Source organism: Armigeres subalbatus, chromosome 2 (assembly GCF_024139115.2).
Source record: "Armigeres subalbatus isolate Guangzhou_Male chromosome 2, GZ_Asu_2, whole genome shotgun sequence".
In the NCBI taxonomy this organism is placed as follows: Eukaryota; Metazoa; Arthropoda; class Insecta; order Diptera; family Culicidae; genus Armigeres; species Armigeres subalbatus.
The window spans coordinates 216,746,691-216,772,347 of record NC_085140.1 but is presented as its reverse complement, the minus strand read 5'-3'; the positions used below and the strand labels follow the sequence as shown (position 1 = coordinate 216,772,347).

The 25,657-nt window shown below is 45.4% G+C and overlaps 1 protein-coding gene across 1 annotated transcript; it reads right to left on the bottom strand.

The window, feature by feature from the left end:
* Positions 1-324: 324 nt before the first annotated feature.
* Positions 325-25,483, bottom strand: LOC134211657 (protein kintoun). Its single transcript, XM_062688759.1, has 5 exons — positions 23,857-25,483; positions 12,498-13,284; positions 1,151-1,545; positions 972-1,086; positions 325-902 (listed from the first exon to the last, which is right to left on the bottom strand). The coding sequence occupies exons 1-5, from the start codon at positions 24,933-24,935 to the stop codon at positions 618-620; spliced, it is 2,661 nt and encodes an 886-aa protein (XP_062544743.1). The 5' UTR covers positions 24,936-25,483; the 3' UTR covers positions 325-617.
* Between the last annotated feature and the right edge of the window lie 174 nt (positions 25,484-25,657).

Genomic DNA, 25,657 nt, shown 5'->3' with positions numbered 1-25,657 from the left:
TCCTGGCCACGCCCATCTTCACCGTAACTAGGGAGAGCAAGGAAGTGTTGATGTGGTACTTACTTAACGAGAGGCCACCGACTTAGCAACACCCTCATAAATACCACGTAGTTGGATAATGAGGAAGGTATTCGTTGGGTCAGGATTTGCCTGTAGCTGGCAATGTAAGCGTGGAAGATCTTACCCCGTTACACACCACGTAAAGGTGTCTACACAGCGTTACGAGTCAAAAAAGCAGAAATTAGAATTATACAAATACTAAAAGGTATCAATAGGGATAGGTCTTCAACTGAATGATGAAACGAACAATAAATCAAAGCACAATTCTTACATTTTATGGCAATTGTAATCATTTCGATTTTATTTAGCGTGAACGGATTACGATAAACTCTATCAATCCAAATTTAAATGTTTTGATTTGCGTTTCCTAAGTAGGTATGAACTAAATTGAATTCTTTAGATCCAATGCTTTAAGCAGGTTTGTTTTAATGTTGCAATCAAATATTTAACAATTGTGATGCTGTAGATCTTGCAAACTATTTATCAAAATATAATATTTTGATAAGTGCTTCATTCAATTCGGTTGAAACTATCCTTCAAAATAATGATCAATCATGCTACATTTCAATATCGAAAATCATTTCGCTCTTGAACTCAATATCACTGGAGTCATTGCGCTTGCCGTTTTTGCATCCTTTAGCTTGGGGCTTTGTTTTCATGTTAGAATTGCCATTTTTGCTAGCCTCACGATTGATCTCTATGGGTTTAGTAGAATCGTACTGATATTGGTTTACGTCTCTTTCGGCTGAATGTCCTATATCAGAATCCAAAGAAATTCCGCTATCGTGTTCGGCGTCTTTTTGTACTGTTACTGTTGGTGCTTCGTTATTGGTTGAGGGATCCTATTAATAAAATAATGAACGATATTGCATTTATTTGAAAAAAAAATCCTTTAGATATTATATACATACCTTGTCCTCATTATCTGTGCTCTCTCCTTCACTCAAACGACGGGACAACGAGCGACGTTTACTCTCGTTTTTCTTAGCGTTCTTTTTCTTCTGTCCAAGAATGCTAGTGTTAGATCTGCAAATATATGAATGATTATTAACCCTTGTTGATGCGAGAGGTTCACATGCTGGAGACGAACCTGAACAATTTAGTTCTGATCGAGTCATTGAAGCGAACGGTTTTTCGACAGCTTTCGGACAATTCTCCGTTTGTATTCTCTACTGATTCTCCGATGCTGCATCCATCGACGGATGTTCCCAGATAGTAATGTTCATCGATAGACGAACATTCACTGATACTGCGTTGGAGCGATGGACGCTTCAAGATTCCTTTGAACTTACGGTTGAACTGTATCAGAGCAGATAAATTATCCATAGAATCGGAATCAGCTCCTGGTTTTTCTGCTGTAGGGCATGATTCGGAGAAACTCCGAGCTTTTCGTTGTTTAGAAGCAGTTTCGCTGCTACATCCAAATGCATTTGTTTTCGCTTCAGTTTCAGGATCTTTCTCGGTAGTGTCATTGTCTGCTGTAACCTGGAAAAACGAAAACGTTACGTATGTAACTAGCAAATTAAAATCAAGGTTGGGCAACTGAGAATCCTAGAATATATGATCACGTGATTTTTGCCTATTAGGGATTAAAAATTGTTGATAAGATGTAGTTAACTTAACCCAACATTTTTTGAAAATTTGTTTATATAATGTTTCAGGTTTCGTGAATGAGTTAGGTAATTGTTTTTGCCTTTCTCGTACAACAAAGTTGTACCGAAAGGCTATCATTTCACTCCAAAATTGAACTTTTTATAGAAGTCTCGGAGACCCATGATGTTATATACCAATCGACTTAGCTCGTCGAGCTGAACAAATGTCTGTCTGTCCGTGTGTATGTGTGTGTGTGTGTGTGTGTGTGTGTGTGTGTACACGAAAACCGAAAAAAAAATTAGCCACTTTTTCATATAGTAATTCTTAACCGACTTTCTCGCAACAAGTTGCTTTTGACAGGGGACAAAGCCTTGTTGATCACTATTGAATTTGATAACGATAAACCATTGCGTTCAAAAGTTATTGAGAAAATGGAATCGAACTATATAGGCACCATATAAGGTTGGTGTCTTGGCTAAATGTGAGAAAGGCAGTATCATCACTCGGTAAATTAAGTTGGTTTTTTTTTCGATTTTGAAAAAAAAAATCCAAACGGGGACCCTTGACAAAAAAAAAACAATGTTTTGTCAATAACTGGTGAGCTCAATATTGCCGTCATACGTATATTTGTCCCAGGTTTGCTAGGATTTCCTATGTACAAGGAACAGTTATGCGTATAACGGTAGCATATAAAAGAGGCGGCTCTATAATTATTTACAAGCGTGCCTTTTCAGTAAACATGCATACAAAACCCAACTTAATTCACCGAGTGGAGATACTGCCATTCTCGCATTTAGCCAAGACACCAACCTTATACAATGGCGTTGATATGGTTCGATGTACCATTTTCTTTATAACTTTCAAACGTAACAGTCGATCGATATGAAATTCAATAGTGATCAACTAGGCTTTACCCTCTGTCGAATGCAACTTGTTGCGAGAAAGTCGGTTAAGAATTACTATATGAAAAAGTGGCTAATTTTTTTTTGGTTTTCGTGTACACACACACACACACACACACACACACACACACACACACACACACACATACTTTGCGTCATCGAAGCATAATATCAGTAAGGACCTCAAGAGGAGCTTGCAGAAACTTCGAAAGTCGATGTTGGACGCCAAGCTGGAAAAGGCGGTCGGGACGGCCAAGTGCGAACCCGTGAAATCCATGGAGTCAAGGTCTACCCAGACTGAGGCCCAAGAATTCGCGGATTTGGGCAAGGACGAATCGACCGAGGACGTGCCAGCGAAGACGGTGGTGCCAAAGTCTGCCCAGACCGAGGCTCAAGTATTCGCGGGCACGTCGGGGGTGGCTGCTCCAACGGAGCAGACACAAAACGGGGAGACAGTCTCCAGGGGATGAGCTCCCTGGGGCCGCCCCAAAACGCGGAGGGTTACTACCCCGAACAAGGGTAGTGGGGCTGGAAGCCGAACCCCGGCCAGGTACCTCCAAAACCGGGGGAGGAAGGACCTGGAAAGGTCCGTCCACCCAGGAAAGACGGTGGTAAGGGGTTACGGCAGGCTGAGAGCTCTCAGCCGCCCCAGACCAGGGAAATAGAGGGGGATGACGCCTCCTGGACCCTGGTCAAGAATAAGAGGAAACCGAAGACGTCAAGGCCCAGGCGAATGAGGGTAGCAGAAAGTCTAGGGTAGGCGCCAATCGCTCCAGGGGCGATGCCCTAGTCATCAAAACGGACGAGGCTAAGTACTCGGACGTCTTGAAGGCGATGAGGAGTGACGTCAAGCTCGGTGAACTCGGCGCCGACGTACGTCGAATAAGACGTACCCGGACGGGCGAGATGATCCTCGAGCTAAAGCGGGGCGTCTCGCAAAAGGGCGCCGCCTACAAGAAGTTGGCGGAGGAGGTCCCAGGCGAGACGGCCAAGGTGAGGGCACTCACGACGGAGGTGAATCTAAGGGTTAAAGACCTGGACGAGATCACCGAAGTCGAAGAGCTCGTCACGGCACTGCGGCGACAGTGTGAAGTGGAGGCGTCCACCGCAGCCGTTCGGCTACGGAAAGGTCCAGCAGGGACACAGGTAGCATTGGTTCGGCTACCTGCAGCCTCCAAGGTAGTCAAGTTAGGGAGCCTCAAGGTGGGGTGGTCGGTATGCCCTGTGGGCATATACGAGCAACCCGAAGCTTGCTTCAAGTGCCTGGAACCGGGGCACAAGCAATGGGACTGCAAAGGCCCTGACAGAAGCAAGCTCTGTCGACGCTGCGGATTGGAGGGACATAAGGCACAATGCTGCACGAACCCTCCCAACTGTTTGATCTGTTCCAGCAAAGCTGCGAACAGCAAGCACCCATGGGGGTTCAGAAGTGCCCGGCGTTTAAGCGTGTTGCAAAATCACAGTGCAGGTAACGCAGCTAAACCTGAACCACTGTGATGCAGCCCAGCAACTGCTGTGTCAGACAGTTGCTGAATGGGGACGGATATCGCCATCATAGCAGATCCTTACCGGGTACCCGCCAGGAACGGTAATTGGGTCACCGATGGGTCTCAAATGGCAGCGATATGGACAACGGGGAAATACCCAGTTCAAGAGTTGGTGTCATCGACACACGAGGGCTTCGTCATTGCCAAAATCAACGGGGTCTTCTTCTGCAGCTGCTATGCGCCTCCTCGATGGTCGATCGAGCAGTTCGGTCGAATGCTAGATTGTTTGACGGCTAACTTGATGAGGCGTAGGCCGGTGGTGATAGCGGGGGACTTCAATGCTTGGGCCGTGGAATGGGGAAGCCGATCCACGAATCAACGGGGGCAGATCCTGCTGGAATCACTGGCCATGTTGGATGTGGACTTGGCTAATGTCGGTACCAAAAGTACCTACAGCTGGAACGGGGCCGAGTCGATTATCGACGTTACGTTCTGGAGCCTTGGCCAAACGAGTAGTTCGAACTGGAGGGTAGATGATGGCTACACTCACAGCGACCACCTGGCGGTTCGCTACAGTATCGACTATACGACCAGCATTCAGCGGACGGAAGATGGGGCGAGGCCTAGTCCTCGTATGTGGAAGACATCATACTTCGACGACGAGGTGTTTAAGGAAGCGCTCCGCCGCGAGCACAATACTCTCGGTCTGAGTGGCGAGCAGCTGGTAACAGTACTCTCGCGTGCATGCGATGCCACCATGCCTAGGAAAGTCCACCCTAGGAATGGGAGACCACCGGCTTACTGGTGGACTCAAGCAATTGCGAACCTGCGCCGCGCCTGCCTACGGGCAAGGAGGCGGATGCAGCGAGCACGCACAGAAGAGGAGCGTGTTGAACGACGGGTGGCGTTCGTGGCTGCTAGAGCCGCTCTGAAGACTGAGATTAGATCAAGCAAAAAGCCTGCTTCGAGGGCCTGTGTCAAAGTGCCAACGCGAATCCATGGGGTGACGCCTATAGGGTCGTAATGGCCAAGACACGTGGGGCGATGGCCCCTACAGAGCGGTCTCCAGAGATGCTGGAGAGGATCATCGCGGGGCTCTTCCCACGTCACGACCCAAGCCCCTGGCCTCCCTTCGTGGAGCTGCCAGGAGCCAGGGTGGCCGACGAAGGAAGAGTAACTGTGGCGGAACTTGCGGGGATTGCAAAGTCCCTTAGTGTAGGTAAGGCTGGATGGTAAGGATGGTATTCCGAACCTGGCCATTAAAGCGGCCATTGCCGAGGCTCCCGAGATGTTGGGAGATGAGGGAGTCTTCCCTGAAGCATGGAAAAGGCAGAGCTTGGTCCTATTGCCAAAGGCGGGAAAACCACCGGGGGATCCGTCGGCATATAGACCAATATGCCTGCTTGATATGGCAGGGGAAGGTGCTCGAGAAGATCATCCTCAACAGGTTGTTGATACGCACGGAGGGTGCGGATGGTCTATCGAGTAACCAGTTTGGCTTCCGAAAGGGTAAGTCGACCGTAGACGCTATCTTGTCGGTTACCAAATCCGCGGAGATAGCTATCCAGCGTAACAGGAGGGGAGTTCGCTATTGTGCAGTAGTGACTCTCAATGTGAGGAATGCTTTCAATAGTGCCAGTTGGGCAGCTATTGATGCGCTTCTGCGTCTTGGAATTCCCGAGTACCTGTACAAGATTCTCGGAAGCTACTTCCAGAATCGAGTACTGGTATACGACACGGAGGCAGGTCGGAAGTGTGTTGACATAACCTCAGGGTTCCGCAAGGTTCCATACTGGGTCCGGTGTTATGGAACGTCATGTACGACGGTGTCTTGAGGTTGAAGTTCCCGGTGGGCGTGATAATCGTTGGCTTCGCTGACGATATTACGATGGAGGTCTACGGCGAATCGATCGAAGATGTGGAGTTGACTGCAGCCCACTCGATCGCAATTGTGGAGGAGTGGATGAGTTCCAGGAAGTTAGAACTGGCTCACCACAAGACTGAGGTGGTTGTTGTTAACAACCGAAAGTCGGAGCAGCAAGCGGTGATAAGGGCAGGCAACTGCACGATCACCTCTGAACGCTCAATCAAACTCTTGGGGGTAATAATCGACGATAAGCTCACCTTTGGTAGCCACGTCAATTACGCCTGCAAGCGTGCCTCCACAGCTATAGTGGCATTGTCCCGGATGATGTCCAATAGCTCTGCGGTTTATGCCAGCAAGCGCAAGCTTCTGGCTAGCGTTGCTCTGTCCATACTGAGGTATGGGGGCCAGCTTGGGGCACGGCCCTGCGTATTAACTGCTACAGAACGAAGTTAGAAAGTACGTATAGGCTCATGTGCCTAAGAGTTGCGAGCGCGTACCGTACCGTGTCGCACGATGCACTCTGCGTCATCACCGGTATGATGCCTATTGACATCGTTATCGGTGAAGACATAGAGTGCTTTGAAATGCGCGGCACGAGAGGCATCCGCAGGACTGTCAGGTTGGCCTCACTGGTCAAAATGGCAGCGTGCGTGGGACAGTTCCACTAAGGGTAGATGGACACATAGGTTGATACCGGAGATAGGTACGTGGGTCAAGAGGCGCCATGGGGAAATCACTTTCCACCTGACCCAGGTCCTTACAGGCCATGGTTGCTTCAGACAGTACCTACACCGGTTCGGACACTCGGCCTCGCCCGAGTGTCCGGTGTGCGTTGGTTTAGAGGAAACGGCGGAACACGTGTTGTTCGTGTGCCCGCGTTTTCGCACAATGCGCGACCACATGCTTGCCACATGTGGTCTGGACACTACCCCGGACAACCTAGTTCGGAGGATGTGTAAAGATGAAGTTGGCTGGAACGCCGTTTTATCGGCTATCGTCCAAATCGTCTCGGAGCTACACAGAAGGTGGCGCGTGGACTCGAGGGATGGCTAGTTCAGGCGCAAATAAGAGGTGGTCCAAGGGTTCGGAGTCGGCTTCATGGGTCATACCGGTGCCCTGTGGTCGAACTCGATCCTTTTATCGAACAAGTGGCCGCGTGAATAACAACATGGTATCGTCGCTTTCGCGGCGTCGGTCAACCGGGCGGGTTCCGAGCCCGAAAGGGGTCCTCGTCAAGGCTGGGGCAGGCGTAGGCACCGCGTCGGCAAGTCCCTCTGTGTGCTGGCGAATAGGCCCTATCGCAGAAAGGTCAATTTGGGGTGCACGCGGCATCATCATTCTTGATACCAGTCGTGCAGAGGGAAGCAGGCGCGAAGTCGGCCCTGCCCACCTTCCGAGGACATAGGGCGTGGTAAGGCCACCTGGAAAGCCGGCAATGCGCTGGCACGATACCATGGTGTTCTTCTAAAAAGCGAGTCACGATGTTCGATGCTGCAAGGACACGCAGCTAACCTCGAGGGTGCGTCATGCACTGGCCCCCCTTTGAAGCATTACTTTCTGGTTGTACCGAAGGGACGATGGGCTTGGCGGCAATGGAAACGGTTTAGCTGGTCGGGGATGCAGCCCTGCCTCCCTCATTGGAGGTGGCCCCTAACCCAGCACTTCCTGGTCAACCCAGGATGTCTGTTGAGCAGATTCCCCCTCCATTGTTTAGGAAGAAAAAAAAAACACACACACACACACATACACACGGACAGACAAACATTTGTTCAGCTCGACGAGCTGAGTCGATTGTTATATAACATCATGGGTCTCCGAGACTTCTATAAAAAGTTCAATTTTGGAGTGAAATGAATGAAACTTGTTGCGAGAAAATCGGTTAAGGATTACTATATGAAAAATTGTCTAATGTTTTTCTTAGTTTTTGTGCACACACATACGCACATACATACACACGGACAGACGCACATTTGTACAGCTCTTCGAGCTGAGTCGTTTGGTATATTACATTATAGGTCTCCGAGGCTTCTATAAAAAGCTAGTTTTCGGAGTGAAATGAAAGCCTTTCGGTAAAACTTTGTTGAACGATAAAGGCAAAAACAATCAATAATTGAAGATTTATGTCATTTTAAGCTAAGATGCTAAATATGCAGAGGCGTCGTTTGATGAAAATGCACCAAATGATACCTGCGCAGTGTTTTAAGAAGAATTTTCAAGCTTTTTATATGTATAATGATGTGTCTATTGAATCTTACTTCATCCACGTTTCAATATATTATTTGTTATTTAAACAAGCTCTTTAAGAGTTTTGAGTAATTTGCGTACAGATTGTCAAATGAAATAAGCGTTGAAACATAAAAAATCAACGATGAAATAGAGAAAAAAAAAACAGAAATCAATTTCTGTTTCCATAGTCCTTTTTCTTATTTCTTCACGATTTCTGAAGGATCTTTCGCGCAATAACCTTCTACAAAAAAGTCATTCTATCTTTTGGATTTCTAAGGAGAGATTTTGTCTAACAAAATGATTTACATCACAAACTATAATAGGGGAAAAGACGGCTTTGGCAGGTTTTGTTCTATTATTGTCAGGGGGTTTTTGTTGACCAAATTTTATGAAATTTAGCCAAAATGTTCTTTGATATGCAAAGAATGTTTAGACCAAATTTGAGCAAAATTAGTTATAGAAAATCCCCCTGACAATAATAAAACAAAACTTGCCAAAGCCGTCATTTCCCCTAGTTTATTCTATCCTCGATTTTTATGTGTGTTGATTCATCGAACTAGGCGGCAGCAGGGACTATGTCCAAGGGCTTGACGATCCCTCCCCAGGCCATCTGCGAGTTGTGGGGCTTGCCTAGGATGTGGTGGGGTTTGACAGTGGGCCCTGTTAAACCTCTATAAAAAGCTGCATGTATCCGCAAGTAGGCCCCACCAAAGCGACCGTGTGCCGCTCAAAGCGCACAAGCCCAAGTCCTGGTGTTAGGTGGGACGCTAAACAGCCCTGACACGACGGCCCTCCGACGAGACAGAAGGTTTGCGCAGGCCCAATAAGCCGCCTAGAAAACCAATCATTACGAACAATATAAGAGATAATGCGACTCGATATAATCGGCAAAGACCTAGGCGACGAATACAGGATCACGATTGGAAGCTTGGAACATGGAATTGCAAGTCGCTAGGTTTCGCAGGTTGCGACAGGATGATCTACGATGAATTACATCCCCGCAACTTCGACGTCGTGGCGCTGCAGGAGATTTGCTGGACAGGACAGAAAGTGTGGAAAATCGGGCATCGAGCGGCTACCTTCTACCAAAGCTGTAGCACCACCAACGAGCTGGGAACCGGCTTCATAGTGCTGGGTAAGATGCACCAACGCGTGATTGAGTGGCAGCCAATCAACGCAAGAATGTGCAAGCTGAGGATTAAAGGCCGTTTCTTCAACTATAGCATCATCAACGTGCACTGCCCACACGAAGGGAGACCCGACGACGAGAAAGAAGCGTTCTACGCGCAGCTGGAACAGACATACGATGGATGCCCACTGCGGGACGTCAAAATCGTAATCGGTGACATGAACGCACAGGTAGGAAGGGAGGAGATGTATAGACCGGTCATCGGACCGGATAGTCTGCACACCGTATCGAATGACAACGGCCAACGATGCATAAACTTCGCAGCCTCCCGCGGAATGGTAGTCCGAAGCACCTTCTTTCCCCGCAAAAATATCCACAAGGCCACATGGAAATCACCTAACCAAGAAACGGAAAACCAAATCGACCACGTTCTAATCGACGGTAAATTCTTCTCCGACATCACGAACGTCTGCACTTACTGCAGTGCGAATATTGAATCCGACCACTACCTCGTTGCAGTATGCCTGCGCTCAAAACTCTCGACGGTGTACAACACGCGTCGAAGTCGGACGCCGCGGCTTAACATTGGGCGGCTACAAGACGGTAGACTAGCCCAAGAATACGCGCAGCAGCTGGAAGTGGCACTCCCAACGGAAGAGCAGCTAGGCGCAGCGTCTCTTGAAGATGGCTGGAGAGATATTCGATCCGCCATTGGGAGCACCGCAACCGCTGCACTTGGCACGGTGCCCCCGGATCAGAGAAACGACTGGTATGACGGCGAATGTGAGCAGTTAGTGGAAGAGAAGAATGCAGCATGGGCGAGATTGCTGCAACACCGCACGAGGGCGAACGAGGCACGATATAAACAGGCGCGGAACAGACAAAACTCGATTTTCCGGAGAAAAAGCGCCAGCAGGAAGATCGAGACCGTGAAGAGACGGAGCAACTATACCGCGCTAATAACACACGAAAGTTCTATGAGAAGTTGAACCGTTCACGTAAGGGCCACATGCCACAGCCTGATATGTGTAAGGACATAAACGGGAACCTTCTTACGAACGAGCGTGAGGTGATCCAAAGGTGGCGGCAGCACTACGAAGAACACCTGAATGGCGATGTGGCAGACGAAGATGGCGGTATGGTGATGGACCTGGGAGAACGCGCGCAGGACACAATCTTACCGGCTCCGAATCTCCAGGAAATCCAGGGAAGATTGGCCGGCTGAAGAACAACAAAGCCCCTGGGGTTGACCAACTACCAGGAGAGCTATTTAAACACGGTGGTGAGGCACTGACTAGAGCGCTGCACTGGGTCATTACCAAGATTTGGGAGGAGGAAGTTTTGCCGCAGGAGTGGATGGAAGGTGTCGTGTGTCCCATCTACAAAAAGGGCGATAAGCTGGATTGTAGCAACTACCGTGCAATCACAATGCTGAACGCCGCCTACAAGGTACTCTCCCAAATTTTATGCCGTCGACTAGCACCAACTGCAAGGGAGTTCGTGGGGCAGTATCAGGCGGGTTTTATGGACAAAGGCTCCAACACGGACCAGGTGTTCGCCATTATCCAAGTACTGCAGAAATGCCGCGAATACAACGTGCCCACACATCATCTATTCATCGACTTCAAAGCCGCATATGATACAATCGATCGGGACCAGCTATGGCAGCTAATGCACGAACACGGTTTTCCGGATAAACTGACACGGTTGATCAAAGCGACGATGGATCGGGTGATGTGCGTAGTTCGAGTATCAGGGGCATTCTCGAGCCCCTTCGAAACCCGCAGAGGGTTACGGCAAGGTGATGGTCTTTCGTGTCTGCTATTCAACATCGCTTTGGAAGGGGTAATACGAAGAGCAGGGATTAACACGAGTGGTACAATTTTCAATAAGTCTGTCCAGCTATTTGGCTTCGCCGACGACATAGATATTATGACACGTAACTTTGAGAAGATGGAGGAAGCCTACATCAGACTGAAGAGGGAAGCTAAGCGGATCGGATTAGTCATCAACACGTCGAAGACGAAGTACATGATAGGAAGGGGTTCAAGAGAAGACAATGTGAGCCACCCACCGCGAGTTTGCATCGGTGGTGACGAAATCGAGGTGGTAGAAGAATTTGTGTACTTGGGCTCACTGGTGACTGCCGAAAATGACACCAGCAGAAATTCGAGAAATTCGGAGACGCATAGTGGCTGGAAATCGTACGTACTTTGGACTCCGCAAGACGCTCCCATCGAATAGAGTTCGCCGCCATACCAAACTGACAATCTACAAAACGCTCATTAGACCGGTAGTCCTCTACGGACACGAGACCTGGACGATGCTCGTGGAGGACCAACGCGCACTTGGAGTTTTTGAAAGGAAAGTGCTGCGTACTATCTATGGTGGGGTGCAGATGGCGGACGGTACGTGGAGGAGGCGAATGAACCACGAGTTGCATCAGCTGTTGGGAGAACCATCCATCGTTCACACCGCGAAAATCGGACGACTGCGGTGGGCCGGGCACGTAGCCAGAATGTCAGACAGTAACCCGGTGAAAATGGCTCTCGACAACGATCCGACGGGCACAAGAAGGCGAAGTGCGCACCGGGCAAGGTGGATCGATCAGGTGGAAGATGACTTGCGGACCCTCCGTAGACTGCGTGGTTCGCGACCGACGTGTAGCCATGGACCGAGCCGAATGGAGAAGACTCTTATATACCGCACAGGCCACTTCGGCCTTAGTCTGAATAAATATAAATATATGATTCATCGAACGAGAACCAAATAAATTGAATCCTTAAACTGTCCACTCTCAAACGATTGAGAGTTGGGCTTGGCGATAACTCTCAGATATCAGATAAAATATGTACCATAATATTCCTTGCTACTTGGATAAAGAAGTTAAAAACATAAAAACTTCAATCCTTCCTGTTTGTTATTAAGTTTTGAAAAAAGAAAAAACAATATTTAAGTGCGGATATATTATGATTGTTCATGATTATTCTGCAATTCTTTGAGTAATAAATTACCTGAGTGATAAGAAATAGGTATACTCATCGAGAACAAATGTTATTGTTTCCGAAGTACAGCAGTTTTAAGGTAAAAAAAAACTTTGTTGTACGAGAGATTTTCATTTTTGGTCGTCTTAGAATGTATTTGAAGATTATTTGATCATAAATAAAACTTAACTGTAAGTGTCGACAACTATCAAATAAAATGCTTGTAAAACGCAGAATACAAATACCTACCTTTATATGATCACAGCAAGACTCCGACAGAGATCGTTTTTTGTTTTTCCTACGTTGATTTTTTCTTCCCTTTTTACTTTCATGAGTCGTTTCTTGGTCGATTTTAGTCGCATCCTCAGTGGCAACGTTGGCATTCACATCCGCATTGGAGGTTACTTCGTTTTGCGGTTCATCCTCTGGTAAGGATTGATCAGTCTTCAGCTCTCCATCTTGTGCAGAATCGATCCCTTCATCGCTGTCGGTATCATCTTTCGTTTTGATTTCGATGCTCAGATGAGACGATTTGCGTTCCTGTTTGATGGCATTCTTGGAGACTGCTATACAAAGACTGTCGTCTTCAATTTCTTTCCCTAAATTAGTAATTTTATCACTGATGTCCTCCATGATCGAATATTGCGCCATATCATTTTCGTTTGTACCGGCGCAGTAGTAATCAATGAGCCCATGATCGAGGACTACTTGTAGAATCAAATTATTATCCCATTCCTCATGCTGGACCTCGACGACGTTGGCGTTTGGAAACCGAACGAAGAATACGTAATAACATGGGAAAAATCCGTTGCCTATATTAGTAAATCTGCAACTGACCGTATCAGTTCCCTTTAGCAGTTCTATGCTAGATGGATCAACATTACGAACGTTTAATGTAAATGCAAAAATGCTATCCATTTTGTTTGCGGAAAACTTGGGGAATATTATCTTCTTATTGTTGTTGCATGAAATAACTTGAGGCCCTCTTGGCGGCTTGACCGGTTCGACTGGTTTTCTCTCCATTTCATCGGAAACGCTGAAAGTTAGAGAAAAAGCATACAATAGAATGATAAATACTAGAAATGCATCGTTGTTAAACTTAATACTAACTGTAAAACTCAGATTAATCTACCTAGCAATGAGGATGCCGCTCATTATAAAATGTATCGAAAAAAGATCTTCGAGAGAGTTCATAACAGCATAAATATAAAATGTATATAAGGTGCAAGTTTTTGATTTTCATATAAACATCCAAAATATTTCGATTTTTTTTGGAACTCCTGGTAGCTTGAATTGTCAAGACTGGACCCGACCAGAAGTTTTGCTTCTACTAGGACCAATACTTAGAAGAACTAGTCTATGTTGACCACTTGAACCCTTTTTGTTTTAGTATTGTGATAGCTAGCAGAATCTCAAAATCGAGACATATGAATTCATCCAATTGCAGCAAAGACTGGGGATACAAGTGTTAATAGGTTTGAAAAGTTTATTTCTCATTAAGTCGAACATTTCACACGATGTCACTTCATCTCACCATGTTCCTTCCACCTGCCACCTATCTGTCTAAGTCACTTTGTGTACCTCACGTTATTCAGATCAAGTTCATATTATTTGCAAACCATGTTGCGTCAGCTGTCAGTTCACTGCCTACATTCTACCCATCTAATACCAAGCTCAGAAGGGTTACCTACGCAGCTTCAAGTAACACTTCTTTAAATAGGGATATAACGAGATATTATGTTATTGATTATACCAACATTATTTAAATGGCGAAACACAATACTAGACCCAAACCTAAGTTTTACCGTTACTAGTATCAATATTTAGCAGAGTTAGTTTATGATCATGCGGTGAACACTGTTTATATTGAGTATCGCGTAGTAGCATAATATCAAAATTTCTGTTATTGTTTATAATTTGTATTTCTACATAATTTTACAGTCTGACTGTCAATTGTTAATCCGGATAAATAAATAGGTACAACGAAAGTGAATTAGTTTAACGTGGAGTAGAACATAGGGTTAGGGAACATAGGGCACGGCAAATGCTGGGTAAAGCGTACCATTGGTACTTCGCGTACCTGAAGGAATAAAATAGACCCCATCTCGCGGTCCTTAGCCTCTTACCCAGCAACTCCTATCCCTACCTCCCCGCGGTGCTGTCCGGGATACGAGCAACCTTAGGGAAGATCGGGTAACCAACCCCGGTGGGAACTATGGTCGTATGCTGACAGGGAAGCGGGGGTTTGCTCCTGTCCGGAGGTGCAAATCTTATTGAGCGTCTGTTCTCCATGTCAGGATCGGCTCCCAACAGCGTCTGTTCTCCATGTTAGGGGCGGCGGATCATCGTCCGAGTGCCAGCGAGGGACTCTTAAGTGAAACTGTGCACCATGGTCCACCGGAAATAAGAAGGAATGGTCCTCCAGAAATTTAGGGGGTTTGGTGTCAGGCCCTGCAAGCTAGCCAAAAAAAAAAAACTCACGCAACGAACAATCAACAAGAGAGTACGGACCGGAACCATCGGCGAAGACCACTGCGACGAAAAGGGACTAGCGATTGGAAACTCGGTTCGTGGAACTGCAAATCTCTCAGCTTCATCGGGAGCACACGCATACTCGCCGATGTGCTCAAGGACCGTGGATTCGGCATTGTAGAGCTGTAGAAGGTTTGTTAGAAGGGATCAATGATGCGAACGTTTAGAGGTAATCATACTGTGTGGCGTTGGACAGGCCTATAAACATGAACAAGTCTAATATACTGTTCTGTGTGTGTGCTGACTGCTGGCGTTGCTTGTGGAATCACCCATCATGTTGTGTATAAATGTGTGCTTAGCAGTTTTGAACGAACTTCACGGGAAGCCAAAAAGAGGTTGGAGCGGCGAAGTTTTTTTGCATAGGTAAGGAGTAATGGTTTCGTAATATTTGTGTGGATACCGCTCTCGGGCTGGGAGCCGCGGACTCGAGAGATTCTCATTTTCAAAATGTTTTGCTTCAGACCCGCAACTCTCACACATCGCGATTTTTTTACGTGGAATTGTCATTATGTTGTCTTTTTTTAAATTAGTTACAACTATTTCTTCGATTTACTGCATTGCATAAGTGATTGCGCCGAATGTAAAATTAATTCATACCGTTCACTTATTGAGTTTTGTTGGTAGTTAGCTATAAGATGTTTTATGAGACGTATAGCAGCAGCTCGATCATTTACATTTAAGGTGTTGTTTTGATAAGATTCTGCTTGAACATTCCGGTAGCTCCGAACACAAAATGATGTTTGTAACGTTTTACTTTTTATCAATGTTTTCTTCAGTATTTTATGCCTGGAATGAATGACATGAATAATCTAGCAGCAAACAGGCAAGACTTACATTTCTAACAGAAAACAAATATATGCTTTGTAAACAAATAGGGGAACGGTTCGCCACTTCATCTCATAGCTCCCATTTCCATCCCATCAAAAACAAAGCAATGGAAAGGAATTTGGTTTGATTATTATTTTTGTGATTTCTTTCAGCAGTGAGCACGCATGTCGACAAAAAGAAGCGACGAATTTGGTGCCGTATTTCTTTGTTTAGCGATGAGATGGATACATGTACAGTGAGATTGAGATCGGAACATTTCCCCTATAATGATAAAAACCTCAATAGTATGAGTTTATTTTCACGTGTACTCTCTCAACTGCGCTCAGAATGCTCACATCTATGCGAACAATATTTTTTCAAAGCTTACTATGGAGATTTCCTGGCAATCGTTTTGATTTTATTCACCGACCCAGCTTTGGGTGCTGTTCTTGGACATTTGAAAAATATCGGATATTTGGGACAGAGGCGTCGCGTGATCAATTCTTCAACCTGTGCACTATTTTAATATTTCGAGAAAAACACATAAAAGGGACCTGAAATGATAAACAAATAATTTTCCAGCGTGTTTCTCAATATGTTTGCTTATTTTGTTGCATCTAACTGGTTCTTAGCTACTTCTTATTTTCTGAATTAACTCAAACTTAACTAAGCTTCAAAGTGATTTAAGGGCCGATTTCTTCACCTCCGCTTAGGCCTTAAACCAGGTTTAAACGTATGGGTAAGCACCGCTTAAGAGTTAAGCGAAGGTGAAGAAATTGGCCCTAAGTAAAATTAAAAATTACTATCATCAGAATCGTTTCCAATGTGACAAATAAGCAATATATCTATTCGGAAATTATTGAGCTGGCACTTTCAATTCTAATTTGAGTTATTCGTAAAATGAGACGAAGTTTTAAATACAGAAAAGGAAATTGAAATATATCAATCATGAAAAGGCTCTAATAATAATTTGTAATTAGCATGTCATATCACAAAAATAAAGTCTGTACAATAAAAAGAACAATGAAGTTCATAGCCCTTACTCTTCTCAATTAATAATTACATATTATATATACAATTTATATCTTTGATCAATATTCTGGACTGGACAGGTGTCGAGAAGTTTTCCGTCTATCAGCATGGAAACTTGCTCATAAAAAATTTCATAAATTTGTTTGGACCATTGACATTTGACTTACCCCCTACCTAACTAAATAAATTGGATTTCTCGAAAAAAAACTAAAACTAAATTTCTTTAAAAAAAGTTGACCCGTTTCATATTCGCTAATTCTGCAACAATATAGATTTCCATCAGAAGATGAAATGTCTGTTTACAATATGTTAATATTGTCGGATACTTCAAGAATACTTCAATGTCTAATATAATAGCAGATGACAATTTCTGTTTAAATTGAGCTAGTTAGTATTATCGGACAGTACAGTGTCGTCCTTTTTTTTTTTTTACAAGGGAGAATGCATTTACACGCTAACCCAGTACACGTGCATTGTAGTTGACAAACTACCACACGGAAGTGTACTGGAGTGTCGGACTCGACCATACCGGTAATACCGACTAAACTCCTTGGGCTCCACCATCGTTTCCCCAGGAACTACCTCGCAGTACTACTTCTGGGGGATGGCAGTACTAAGCGTACTCGCTCATTATCGCTCACACAGGCACTCGTCCCACGCGAGACTGACTTGGGTGCTCGCACACCATTCACTCCATTTGAGTCTTACTTGGATGCTCTCCCGGGCGCTCCGCTGCCATGCCTCGAGGTGTCAATAGCGGTAACTGCCTGGGCCTACAGATATTACGCTACGACACTCCTGCCTCAGCACGAGCAGATCAATCACACCACTGCCGAAGCAGACCACACGCTACCCTGCCGAAGCAGGGACACTCCCCATGCACCACATGTGCACAACTGTAGGTGTGTGGGTACAACCCACTGCTACCCTGCCGCCAAAGCAGCTTCTCCAAAGACCATTCGCTCCATGTGACCCTTTTCCGGGTGCTCACTCTCACCCGCCACTGCCATGCCTCGAGGTGTCGATAGGTACCTCGACTCCTACCTCAGCATGTGCAGTCCATACTCAGACTTCTGCTGCGCTTCGAGGTGTCAATAGCGGTAACTGCCTGGGAGTTACAGTTATTACGCTACGACACTCCTGCCTCAGCACGAGCAGTACAGTGTCGTCTGGATTAGTGGATGTGTAAACGGGCCATCCCATTTAACATCAAATAGGGAAACTGCTCGTTGAATTCATACCATGTACCCAAATCAATACCATTCGAAAACAAAGAATTGGTCCGCAAATTGTTTTATTTCTCATTTTTGTGATTTTTTTCAGTAGTGAGCACGCCGGATAACAACAAAACACGACACAAATTGAGCCTATATTGCCTGTTTTGCGATTGTTATTGATATAGGAGCATGTTATTAATAATGAAACAGATACCCTATCAAAAGCGCTTTTGCTTCGCGTTGCTTATACAAAGCGGAACTTTCGTCATGGAACGCTTTGAGGAAGCAGAAAGCTCGCGCTTTACTCTTCTCTTTCGATTTTGTTCCGATCGCGCTCTCTTCACCAAATCACGCATGCGCTGTTTGAAACGGTTCTCGATAGGCACCAATCCGTGCACTGCCTGCGAGGAACGCTTTGACTACCTATACATTGCCGATTGCGGTTAGAGCAGTTGATCCACACATACAAAATAATGCGTGTATGATGCATGACAAAACGTTCTCGGCTGAAAGTTCCGTGTTGATACAACATGTGGTGTCGGTGGGTCGGTTCGGTATCGTAGAGAAAAATATAACGCGTCCCCATCGCAGCATATGGTTGCCTCACATCACATGCCGCCCATAAAAAAACATGCATATTATCCGTTTATGTATCTAATAGTCAAATTTGCATGAAACATCTTTCAAATGCACATAATTCAAATACCTACATGCTTGGATTAGAAAGACAAGAAATCTATCTAGAGTTTAAATGTTGGGGATAAAATTGCAACATGTGCAGTGCACAGGTTGCACATGCGGACGCGACGCCTCTGGGATTTGGGACGTTTATATGCTGGGCATTTTATGGTTCATACTCTTTGATTGGTATGTAAAACAGAATAACTTTCGTAAGGCTTTCTTTAGATTAGTTAAGTAGAGTAGTTTATTAAATTTGATCCTGCCGGTAGGATTTGTTTGTTGATGGATTATTCCAAGTGTGCGATGGGTGAAAGATGATTAACTTCGGAGCAAGGCGATATGCACCGGTTTTAGTAAGGCTTTTTAAATTAAAGTATGATTATCAATACACACAATACAATTATTGATAAAATTGAAAGTACCATTAAAAAAGTATAGAAAAAGTATCAGTTAGACGTATGAAAATTTGAAATTTACTTATGAGAGAGAGTTGTTCCATAAATAACTAAAGAAACTTTTAAATTTCATTTCCAAAACTATGTGTTATGTTCAATGTTGTTGTTTTCAGAATTTTCTTCTTGATTGCAATAGTTGAATTTACCGAAAACATGCAATCGCAATGCTCCTTGTATCTGAGTTTAGTGAAATCGGATGATACTGTGACATCAAATATCTGCAATACCGCGTGGATTAGATGTATTGTACTTTAGAGAGCAATATTTCGATTAGGTGAACTTTGTTGGTGGCCTGTGTTGCTAAAATTCGTAAAAAAGTACTTTTTGAATGTTGTTGATCTTTCTGTTGAAAAATTTAAGGATGCTAGTTCAGCGAGGAGTTCAATAAAGAGAGTTTTATTGTTTTAGTTAAGCGTGAAAAGACACCCGCGTACAAGTGTTTTTTCCTCTGCGTTGGTGGCCCGCAAGAAAAAATGTGTTTTGTGGATCGGATTGATCTCAATTCAGCGTGGTGGGACGCCCGCATTCAGTAGATTCTTCCTCTGCGTTGGTAGGACACCCGCAAGAATAATGGTGTTATTGTGGATCAGAATGATCACAATTCTGCGTGGTGGGACGCCCGCATTCAGTAGATTCTTCCTCTGCGTTGGTGGGACGCCCGCAAGAAGAATGGTGTTATTGTGGATCAGAATGATCACAATTCTGCGTGGTGGGACGCCCGCATTCAGTAGATTCTTCCTCTGCGTTGGTGGGACGCCCGCAAGTAGAATGTGTTATTGTGGATCGGATTGATCTCAATTCAGCGTGGTGGGATGCCGCATTCAGTAGGTTCTTCCTCTGCGTTGGTAGGACGCCCGCAAGAAGAATGGTGTTATTGTGGATCAGAATGATCACAATTCTGCGTGGTGGGACGCCCGCATTCAATAGATTCTTCCTCTGCATTGGTGCAACGCCCGCAAAAAGAATAGTATTACTATAGACTGGAATGGTGAGAACTGTGTAGTAGAACGTCTGCAGGCAAGATTTTCATTTCTCCACAATGGTAGAATGCCCACAACAATTAAGATATTATCGTGGATTCGTAAGGTGCTCGTGGAGATTGTTTGCATTGAGAAAAGATATCCTATAGCCTATAGTTAAGAACAGTTTATCAATACTATTCCGGTCCGGTTTCTAGTTTTTGTTGCTGGTTGTCTGACATTTATAGTTACACATTGAAATAGACGTGTGCTCTAAGAAAGTAAAGGTAGTATTAGTACTGATGAGTTTTACTAGAAACAAAAGATGGTTATTCAAAATTGTGTTTCCATTGCGAGTTACCACTTCACGGGAATGTCTTGAGAATGATTTTCCATATAGGTTGGGCAACCATAATGATGGTTTATCCATAGTGATTTTCGATTACGAGCGAGCGTCTACGCTGTACAATAATGCGTGATCGTTTGGTGCAAGATGCCTTTTTATCATTGTGAGAGAGTAACCACATTATTAATAATATGTCGCTAAAGTTATTTTTTTTCTTTAAGCATAGATGCCAGCCGTTATTTTTTTTTTAGAGAAGATGGGAGATGTGTGGCGTTGGACAGGCCTATAGACATGAACAAGTCTAATATACTGTTCTTCAGTCACATGACAGATCGTAGCAGCCATCGCATGCAAGCGACACAATCGCAGTCAGTCAATTCCTCCTTCATCACGAGGTGAGTCGCGAGTGCAAGCAATGTAAACATGATGGGTGATTCATATGTGCGATGTTGAATTGCACACATACCATCTACCAGAGCTGCGGCAACACACATGAGCTAGGAACAGCTTTCATAGCGATGAGCGATATGCAAAGGCGCGTGATCGGGTGGTGGCCGATCAACGAGAGAATGTGCAGGTTGAGGATCAAAGGCCGGTTCTTCAATTTCAGCATAATCAACGTCCATAGCCCACACTCCGGAAGCACTGATGATGATAAGGACGCATTCTACGCGCAGCTGGAACGTGAGTACGACAGCTGCCCAAGCCACGACGTCAAAATTATCATAGGAGATTTGAACGCTCAGGTTGGCCAAGAGGAGGAGTTTAGACCGACTATTGGAAAGTTCAGCGCTCACCGGCTGACGAACGAAAACGGCCTACGACTAATTGATTTCGCCGCCTCCAAGAATATGGCCATTCGCAGCACCTACTTCCAACACAGCCTCCCGTATCGGTACACCTGGAGATCACCACTGCAGACAGAATCACAAATCGACATTATCGACGTCAGGACATATCGTGGCGCTAACATCGACTCTGACCACTATCTGGTGATGGTTAAACTGCGCCCAAAACTATCCGTCATCAACAATGTTCGGTACCGACGACCTCCGCGGTACGACCTAGAGCGACTGAAGCAACCTGATGTCGCCACTGCATACGCGCAGCATCTCGTGGCAGCGTTGCCAGAAGAGGGTGAGCTCGATGGGGCCCCTCTTGAGGACTGCTGGAATACAGTCAAAGCAGCCATTAACGACGCAGCAGAGAACAACGTCGGGTATATGGGTCGAAGTCGACGGAACGATTGGTTCGATGAAGAGTGCAGACAGATTCTGGAGGAGAAGGACGCAGCGCAGGCGGTCGCGCTGCAGCAAGGTACCCGGCAGAACGTGGAACGTTATAGACGGAAGCGGAGACAGCAGACCCGCCTTTTTCAGGAGAAGAAACGCCGCCTGGAAGAAGCGGAGTGCGAGGAGATGGAACAGCTGTGCCGTTCTCAAGATACACGCAAGTTCTATCAGAAGCTCAACGCATCCCGCAAAGGCTTCGTGCCGCGAGCCGAAATGTGCCGGGATAAGGATGGGAGCATCTTGACGGACGATCGTATGGTGATCGAAAGGTGGAAGCAGCACTACGAGGAACATCTGAATGGCGCTGAGAGTACAGGCAGTGAAAGTCAAGGCAGCGGAGGAGATGACTACGTCAGTTCAGCGGACGATGGAAGCCAACCAGCCCCCACCTTGAGGGAAGTTAAGGATGCCATTCAACATCTAAAGACCAATAAAGCAGCTGGTAAGGATGGTATCGGAGCTGAGCTCATCAAGATGGCTCAGAAAGCTGGAAAAGCTGGCCACTTGCCTGCACAAACTGATAATCAGAATCTGGGAAACCAAACAGCTACCGGAGGAGTGGAAGGAAGGGGTTATATGCCCCATCTACAAGAAAGGCGACAAACTGGAGATCACCATCCTTAATGCCGCCTACAAAGTGATATACCAGATCATCTTCCGTCGTCTGTCACCATTAGTGAACGAGTTCGTGGGAATTTATCAAGCCGGCTTCGTAGACGGACGCTCGATAACGGACCAGATCTTTACTGTACGGCAAATCCTTTAAAAATGCCGTGAATGATTTCGGGCGAACACTCCAGTTCGTTCGAATCGCGCCGGGGACTAAGAGAAGGTGATGGACTTTCGTGCCTGTTGTTCAACATTGCGCTAGAAGGTGTCATGCAGAGAGCCGGGTGTAACAGCCGAGGTACGATTTTCAACAGATCCAGTCAATTTATTTGCTTCGCGGATGACATGGACATTGTCGGCCGAACATTTGCAAAGGTGGCAGAACTGTACACCCGCCTGAAACGTGAAGCAACAAAAGTTGGACTGGTGGTGAATGCGTCAAAGACAAAGTACATGCTTGTGGGCGGATCCGAGCGCGACAGGGCCCGCCTGGGAAGCAGTGTTACGATAGACGGGGATACCTTCGAGGTGGTCGAGGAATTCGTCTACCTCGGATCCTTGCTAATGGCTGACAACAACGTTAGTCGTGAAATACGAAGTCGCATCATCTGTGGAAGTCGGGCCTACTACGGGCTCCAGAAGAAACTGCGGTCGAAGAAAATTCGCCACCGCACCAAATGTGTCATGTACAAGACGCTTATGAGACCGGTTGTCCTCTACGGACATGAAACATGGACAATGCTCGAGGAGGACTTGTAAGCACTCGGAGTATTCGAGAGACGGGTGCTTAGGATCATCTTTGGCGGTGTGCAAGAAGACGGTGTGTGGCGGCGAAGAATGAACCATGAGCTCGCCTAACTCTACGGCGAACCCAGTATCCAGAAGGTAGCTAAAGCCGGAAGGGTACGATGGGCAGGACATGTTGCAAGAATGCCGGACAGCAACCCTGCAAAGATGGTGTTCGCTTCCGATCCGGCAGGTACGAGACGGCGTGGAGCGCAGCGAGCGAGATGGGCAGACCAGGCGCAAAACGACTTGGCGAGCGTGGGGCGTATCCGAGGATGGAGAGATGCGGCCTCGAACCGTGCATTGTGGCGTCAAATTGTTGATTCAGTGTTATCTGTTTAGATGTAAACTAAATAAATGAAATGAATGGGACAAATATGCGATTCACGGCAGATTATCACTGATGAAAAAGGCATCTGCCTGACTGCACTACAATTCAAGGCTCCAAGACACGTTGTCCGTTGAATCACATGCACATGCGTAAAACCAGTGCGTCAAAGCTAGATATGGTGTCGCGGCACCAAACAAAACTAGTCACATATGATACCACCTCGACAGGATATGTCTTTGGTTGCCATCCCAGTGCTAAAGGCGTAAGCCCACCCATCGCATCAAGATAACATATCCGAGGGGAAGATTACCTGCAGAAAATTAAGACCAAATCAACAATTGCGACTTTCAAACAAGCAGTAAAATTATTTTACTACGCGTAAAGCTTTTCTATCATTAGTTGCGGCTATTGTTTGTAGTTGGATTAATCTTCTATTTGCTTCTTCTTTGCTAAACAGAAATACTTCCTTAACCTGATGTAAAGAAAAACTGACAGGCTTACGTACGATTAACAAATAACAAATAGATAAACAAAAGTTCGATATTGTGATGCCTAACTCACCTTCCAACATTGTGCTGTGCAGTTAAATCGTTTAGTGTGCGACGATTCTTGACAACCGGCAGCCGAACAGACAAAGTTTTGTCATCGGTGTTGAACTTTGCCGATCCTTCCTTTTCGAGCACAGTGTAGGGCAATTTGACCTCCAACTTGTATTTTGCCGGATCTTCACTAATCAGGTGCACTTCATTGCCGGTGACATTCAGAGTACATTGGCTGGCCGATTTAATCAAAGGTAGCTCAATAATTAGTACCAGCTCCTTGGGGATGGCGGCATCCATTTTTGAATCCAATTCTTCCGTCAACTCGTGATATTCAACATCTTTACGATGGATGAGTTTGTATGAGGGAGTTGTATAATTTTGTTGAGATGATTGTTTATTGATGTTTTCCTTATCAGATTTCTTATCATGAGCCAAGTTTCCTTGCTTGGATGCACAAAAAATCTTATCAATTAGGTCATCTTTCTGATGCATATCCGAGTTTTTCGATTTTTGACGGATCACTGTCATTTTGGCGACCCCTTTGTACTGTAGCTTAGGAAACTTTAAATTGATTCTATCCAATGAAACTTTGAACGCTCCTTCCACAGCATCCAAAGCGGTATCGGTAACCAATTTTCGGAAATTTTTATTACTTTTAGTCAAATGCAGCGTATCGTAGTGAAACACAACATCGTAAACAATACATTCAACGTTTTTGTTATCATAATCTTTCCTCGGTTGGCTCTGGGCATACGGAATGCTCCATTTCAGACCCTTTTGGCCTTTTTCGTCAACCGAAGATTGGCTTGCTGGTTTGCCGATCAGATCACAGTGGCAAACGTTGACGAATGTTTTTGTATTTCCATCGACGACGGTCTTAATTACATAACCCGGCAAAGGTTTAATGAACTTCACGTCGTATCCCCTCTCAGCTTCCAAGAGCTTGAGTTCTTCTTCGTACTGCTTCCGGTTATTTGGATCGTTAAGGTCCTGACAGTACTCTGCAAATAATTTTCGAAACTCTTCATTTTCCAAGCACTTTGTAATGTTCCGAAACTCGTCCCGAGAAAGCTCAAATTTGTCCCCAACGTTCGACATTTTGTTTTTTCTCTTCGCACTGAACCAATCTTCACCTCCACTTTTATTTTTGCAGCACAATCTTCACTCTCCTTCGTTGCCGGTCACCACTCGGGTGAAATTACGCAGCAAGATGTTTGACTTTTAGCCAACGACTTTGCCACTGAATAAATGTGATGCAATAAAACACCCGGCCAACTTTGCACAGCAGACCAACATCAGCCAGTAAAATTGTGATTAAAATAAATAACAATTTTTTCAGGATCTACGAGACTCAAAGCAATAGAAGCAAACCATACGAGCTACGTGACAAACCGCACTTCGTCCCTGGATATTGATCAAACTATCGCAAGGAGACTTTTCACTACACCGCAATCGATTTTATTTATTAAGGATCTATTTAATCACATTTAACGAGAATGCCACCACTTCCAACGAATATTTTCTACATATAATCAGCAAATGCTGATTAAACTACAGAATTAAAGTAGAAATTCACACAAAACTTTCCGATCATTTACTCAAAACTTGTCGACGATTACGTTTAAAAATTGATGTCAAAAGTTAAAAAACAAACACCATCAGCTGATGACAGCTGTGACATTTGAGCACACGCACACCGCGAAACTAGCACGAAACCGCACGACGTTCTCGTCATACACGGAGAAATTCGTTTACACGGTTCGAAAAAAGTACCCAATTTTAGGAACTTTTTTTCCTGCGTCTTTTCTTCATTACACCAC